The following is a 6,760-nucleotide window of genomic DNA, read 5'->3' as shown; positions in this document are numbered from 1 at the left end:
ATCCGGATACGGGAGTATATACTGAGGTGGGACACATGTAAACGTTTAAGTCTTAAAATACTAATCACGTATCCCGAACAGATTGAAAGTTTTGTGAGAATTTAAGTGGATCAATATATCGGCAATCTACGCGAACTGTTTAATGCTTAAAATGTAATATCAGCTTAACGGTACTTGGGTTCTGTCGGCAGCTGATATGATCTCCTAACACACTCGCAAAAATATTGTGTGTACATAGTTTCAGTTTGTCCAGTTAAAATCCAAAAAGATTTTCATTTCTCATTTTATTTTCGACAACCGATATTGGGAATTGGAAGATCAAAACCTTTGTGCAGAACATGTCAGTGATTGATGAGGGTTGGGTAAGCTAGAGATTGCAAACTGTGATTGGTAATGTGTTTGAAAGTTAAAATGTGTGAATGTTTGAAATGTTAGAAAGTTCACTCAGTTGAACGGTTTTTTAAAAGAAACGTCAGGGTACTTCATAAGTCTGATCATCCAAGGCCATTAATTTGGACTTGGTGGGTCAATTGTTGACCAAGGTCATTGACTTGGACTTGGTCAGCTGGTGTCACGGTGGTTAAATCTGAAAACGAAAAAAATGAATAAAAAATGAATTTTTGAAAAAATCAAAACAGGTTTGCTTTTAGGGTCACTACCGGTTCGTTTATTTGTCAAATGCATTGTGGTCCGCTCATTTGGTAGTGTCACATAAGCGGACCTATCCCCATATATATATATATCACTGGGATCCGCTTATAATATCATTACTCACTATTATCCACTATTATCCGGTCCGCTTTTACGTCAAAAGCTCAGATACCACTTGTAGGATCGGTTTTGACGCCGTTCGATTGCGTAACGGACGTTCGACGTGCGGAATCCGTGAACGTGCATGACCGAACATACAATAACGTACTAGAAACGTGATTTTATTGCAAGATATGACGTGTACGATACAAAATCACGTGTGGAAAGACTTTCTCTCTCTAGACTTTCTCTCTCTAGACTTGAATCACCAAATTCTCAAATGGAAGCTAAAGTCTTCAAAGTCTTCCAAAAGTCTTACAACTTATGACATACTCTCCTATTTATAGGCCTTGGAATTAATGAGACTTCTCATTAATTACCAAAACTCCACCTTACTAATTCTAACTAAATATTACAATATAAGCTCGATTTCTTCGGTTTCTCGCTACGGCTCGGATTGACGAAGGCGATAGACATTCGTGCACCAACACCACCCGATCGGATTGCCACTCGATCCTTGGCATGTGATGAACAGTTCTTTTGAATGTGTGCTTTGGATCGGATGGCCATCCGATTGGATTGCCATCCGATCGAGATGCCAACTTACCAAACCACTTTGTGAACAGTTAAAAGCACAGATATCGAGGTAAACAGTTGAGAAATATTTTAATCATGAATTGCTAAGGATCGGATGGCCATCCGATCGGATGGGAGTTGCCAAACTATCCTAACAACACATTGACAGATAATGCACAAATTCCAAGGCATCATATCAAATAGTTTAAGCACAGATTTCAAGGCACAAAGACTTCGAAAATTTCAAACATGAAAGGCAGTGGATCGGATGGTCACTCGATCGGATTGCCACTTGATCGAGTTGCCACTTGATTCAAGAACATTCAAGAACAGTTTGAACAAAACATGAACATCAAAATTTTTCTAAGCTAATCATCAAATTGAACACAGATCTACGTAGAGAATTCAAAGGCGATCAAAACCCTATGTTCAATTCTTTCTAACTCGGCTTAAACAAAGATTAATTTGACAATAACTATATCAACAGCTGACTCGTTCTAATCATCAGATCTCAAATTTTAACAAGTTTTGGCACAAATTGAGATGGTAAACTTGTAGATCTAAGGCTCGTGAACAAAACCCTATGCTTGATTTCTATCGAAACATCCTAAAATTGCCTAGATCTGAGAATAAAGGTCCGAACAGTCGCTAACCTCAAAAACACATCAAGAACATCAAATTAACAATCAAAGATCAGAAATCTTACCTTGCCCATTGTGAAGGTTGAGTATGCCAACAATCCAATGTAGTATGGAAGGAAAGATATTGAAAATCAGATCAAGATCAGAGAAAGTGAGAGAGTATCGGATGGTCGCCCGATCGAGTAAAAGTTTGACTGAAACCAATGACCGTCTATTTATAGGGTGACCATGTATCGGATGGCCATCCGATTGGATTGCCACCCGATCCAAACACTACTCTTTGACTTTCAAATTTTGACCTTTTGACTTTTTGCAGTTTTTATCAGATTTTGATCAATTTGTAGAAATCCACTTAAGTATCTAGGTCCAAGTTAATGACCCTATGTACTTAATTTTGTCTACCAAGTCCAAGTTAATGACCTTGGTTGACCCGAAACGATACAAACTGACATTTTGTTTTCATTTTTCAAACCCTTTTTCATGAAAATTTACAAGTGTCAACTTAATGAACTTGCTTTGCCTTTGCATTTTACTGAGTTTTTCATGATTAGCTCCCAACCCAGCTGTCCAGTTCAGAAACTTCCTGCATCTGCTTCATGACTGCGAGTCTGAAGATCTGCTTTCTACCTTGGTTTGTCGATAAAACAAAGCATAAAATTTCATGATTAGCTCCCTAACACGCTTTAACGGAAAAGACGCAGCGGAAAATACGTACCATAAAATTTCTTTCATTATGAATGTCTTAACCTACTTGCAGTTCATTTTTAAGGTGACCCATTTACAATGAATACAACAATCGAACTCCTTTACAAAATAAAAACATAAACTATGTTCACTAAATTAGTTATCCAAGCATTCCCGTACAATCTAACTTGTGACTCGGTCTTCGATCTCCACGCCTCGGTGATCCTCCGTGACTCGTACAACCTACATTTACCATACAATTTCAAACATTAGTACACATTATGAATGTAACAATATTCATAAACTTTCACTTTCCATTCGTAAGTCCTTTGCATTTAGGCATTTCTGTCTGAGTATCTACTCCCTGGTGAGACTTCAACATTGTACCTGCATTATTCTACATTCTCAAGGTACACTGTCATTAGTGTCAATACTCAATCGTATTGAAAACATACGAGCATACGAACTTACCTACTGGCATACAAATATACAAACATACTTGCATGCATACATAGAACGAATCATAACTACTCACATGTATACCTTCACTCACACGTACATATACTTACATAAATCCGTAATTACATTCATTCATACCTACTAACTCGTACATACCACTTATCCAATTCCCCACGAATTACTGTCGTATCTTAATTACAAACCTTCGTATAACATGTATGAACAAACCTACATTCATACTTACTCTTATTCATGATTACTTATTAATTTAAGCGTATTAGAATAAAGTTAAATCTTTACATACATATCTAATGCTTAGTTCATTACCCCGTTTACTTGCTCCCACATCCCGATCTTACTTTCCCATTACAAACACTTTTTAAGTGTCATTTGGGTACGTTTCGGGTCTTAAGAATGAGTTCCATGCTCACCCGTAACTCACCTAGCCATTTAGTAGGGTTGAGGAACATTATAAATGCTTAACGAGGCTTGGAATGGGTTCACGGGGTCCGAAATCGAAGGAAAGACAATGAACTTCATAAACTACACATTTGCATCAGACCTCCACCGTAAGCTACGGTGGCTACCGTAGCTTACGGTGGCCCCCAAAAGCCTACGACAGCTTCAAACTGCCTTACGGCAGAAATAGAATTCCCAGCACCCACCGTAGCTTACGGTGGGCACCGTAAGCTACGGTGATGCCCAGTTCAGCCCCCATTTTAAATACTAAAATTTGCATAACTGGCTCGTTTTGCATTCGTTTCACTTGAAACTTGTTCCTAAACATTCGTAAAACAATTCCTTACATATTAGACTAAGAATCCTTATCTCGGGTCCTTATTCATTAACAATTTTATTACCGTTACCTCACTATTTCTTAATTATTCGACCCGTTTGATCCCACAACGTACCTTCGACTATCTAGATCAATACTTATCCCAATACCAACAATCATTTCATACCTTACATGACTTCACCTCATTTATAAACAAGAAAGTTCTTATGCATACTAAGAAGTGAGTTGGATGTCACATACCTTGAGCGTCCAAGTTCGAGCATAGGTTCCATGCCTTCTTTTGACCGCTAGCTTCCGTACTTGAGCCCGTAGACATGCTATCTATCCTTACATGACCATACATTGATACCCTTGTTAGTAAACAAGGCCACACATAGCAACAATCATGATACATCTATGCTCAACAATTGACTTTCATTAGTGGATTTCTTGCAACTCATAGCATAGATTAACAATGAGATCCTTTTTACTCGCATAATATAAACACGCCATTACATATCTCGCTATGAATATACCATGTATCACTTTGACTTCCTAAATCGTACATTTATGATAAGAGATCCACCTTACAACATTCCTACCATTGTTGACTTTCCATAAAGTCAACCATCAAGCATTTCAATTTCCAACTTAAGCACACATTCATTCACAAATTAACATGTTAGAACATAGTCATTATGCCATCTATGCTTCATACTCATTTTGTAGGACATATTTGGTCGCATAATCAAATAGTTACATATACACATATACATACCATTCCGTTCATAACAACATCTTCATAGTTAATGCCAATATCATTTAAATTTACTCTTTTCTAGGATTCTCATTCGTTCCATAACTATTCTTAAGTCGAAACTAATAAAATCAAACAATCCATATATATTCATCACATCATTCAAGCGTATGATACGGATTTCACATATTATTGTCGTTTAGGCATTTCATCAAACACCTTGTGTGCGTACTACCATCTAAGCTTAATGTACAACTAGTTCATGCATATCCTTCTAACCTCATACATAATTCACCAAAATTCCTCTTTCTAATCATCATGAATCATTTCTACATAATCATTGAACATACTAGTATCACATTTCTTTCAATTCCTCTAACAAGAATCTATCATGCATGCCAAAATACAACAATATTAAGCAAGAATTGGACATGGGTGATCATTCAAGTTGTCATCATCACCATAACCAAATGGGTTTCACATATAAACATCAAATTAACCCAAACCATGCCTAATTCATGTTCCAAATGAGGATTCTAACACATACTCATACTCAATTTCATACAATTTCGAAATTTACACATAACCCACTTCGGGCATAATCATAAATCTAACTTTTAAGACATACCTTGCGATCCCCTTGTGAAGGTGATCAATAATCCGTGCTCGGTTATGAGTTTAAGCTTCATTTAACCTTTCATTTTGATGATTTCTTGATTAGGGTTCTTGAGCTCTCATGGAGCTTCCTGGCTTCTTCCAGAACACACGTACGTACGTGTGTATGTTTGTGTGTATATTTCATACATATAACCTCAACTTTCATTTTACCTTACTTTAGTCCCTCATGTTTGATAGTTAAGCATAATTGGCACCATTTTCATATTTCCTTAGCTTTTTACCTTTCCCTTAACTAGGTTAATTAGCCTAGTTACTTATTTCATAATTTATCCTAAAGGAACATACAAAAATATAAACATTCAGTTTTTGAGGTGTTACATCGAAGCAATCTCGGATGAAGTGATGACGAATTTCAATATGTTTGGATTTAACATGATGTATCGGATTCTTTGTTATGTTTATTGCTGCCTCATTATCAACAAAAATAGGTGAAGTAAGAAATTGCATACCGTAGTTGCGCATCTGTTGCTGAATCCACAAGATCTGAGAGCAGCAGCTGCTAGCAGATACATACTCGGCTTCACATGTCGATAAAGCAATAGAGGTTTGCTTCTTACATTGCCATGTGACCAGTCGGGGTCCGAAAAATTGGCAACCTGCAGTTTTTGATTTAGCATTGACTTTGCAGCAACCGAAGTCAGAATCAGAGTACCCTTCAAGCGTGAAGTCACCATCCTTTGGATACCACAACCCCAATCTTGGAGTTCCTTTCAGGTAGCGCAATATCCTCTTAACAATTGTCATATGCGAGGCTCTGGGACTTGATTGACATCGGGCCGCGAGGCAGGTTGGATACATTATATCTGGCCTTGATGCTGTCAAATACATCAGCGATCCGATCATGGAGCGATATAACGTTTCATCGACCTTCTCTCCGGTGAGATCAGGGTTTATACCATGATTCATTGCAAACGGGGTGGACATTGGAGCAGTTCCAGACATCTCGAATTTCTCCAGAACATCATGAACATACTTTGTCTGATGTATGAAGGTTCCTTCGGGCATTTGATCAACCTGGAGCCCTAAGAAGACATTTCAAACTTCTGCTTCATTACTTTTTCAAAATCTTTGCAGAGTTCTTCATTTGTCGACCCAAAAATAATGTCATCCACGTAAATCTAGACTATCAGAAGATGACCATCAACTTCTTTCGTGAAAAGAGTGGTGTCTACCTTGCCTCGGATAAAGCTGTTGGCTAGCAAATGTTGAGAGAGCGTCTCGTACCAGGCTCTCGGGGCCTGATGCATGTCGTACAACGCCTTGTCCAAAAGGTAAACCTTATCTTTGTGGATTGGGTTGGTGAAGCCCGATGGCTGTTCGACATATACCTCCTCTTTCACCTTGCCTTAGAGAAATGCCGACTTTACATCTAGCTGATAAACTTTGAACCCTTTCCATGAAGCAAACGCTAGGAAGATTCTGATAGCTTCAAGACGAGCA

The 6,760-nt window shown here is 37.9% G+C and overlaps 1 protein-coding gene across 1 annotated transcript; it reads right to left on the bottom strand.

The window, feature by feature from the left end:
- Positions 1–494: 494 nt before the first annotated feature.
- On the bottom strand, positions 495–6,325 carry LOC118482720 (secreted RxLR effector protein 161-like). Its single transcript, XM_035978352.1, has 2 exons — positions 5,770–6,325; positions 495–586 (listed from the first exon to the last, which is right to left on the bottom strand). Exons 1-2 carry the CDS (start codon positions 6,323–6,325, stop codon positions 495–497), a joined length of 648 nt encoding a protein of 215 aa, XP_035834245.1.
- Between the last annotated feature and the right edge of the window lie 435 nt (positions 6,326–6,760).

Source organism: Helianthus annuus, chromosome 10, assembly GCF_002127325.2.
Source record: "Helianthus annuus cultivar XRQ/B chromosome 10, HanXRQr2.0-SUNRISE, whole genome shotgun sequence".
Classification (NCBI taxonomy): domain Eukaryota; kingdom Viridiplantae; phylum Streptophyta; class Magnoliopsida; order Asterales; family Asteraceae; genus Helianthus; species Helianthus annuus.
The sequence above is the reverse complement of the archived record's forward strand: the minus strand, read 5'-3'. Positions and strand labels throughout refer to the sequence as shown.

Bases quoted from the DNA above. Each gene is read 5' to 3' on its own strand.
- LOC118482720 (XM_035978352.1), bottom strand. From the start codon at position 6,325: ATGCCCGAAGGAACCTTCATACATCAGACAAAGTATGTTCATGATGTT. The intron at 587-5,769 runs GTATGCAATTTC...TTTCGTTTTCAG, and splicing joins GCAACAGATGCGCAACTACG to ATTTAACCACCGTGACACCA.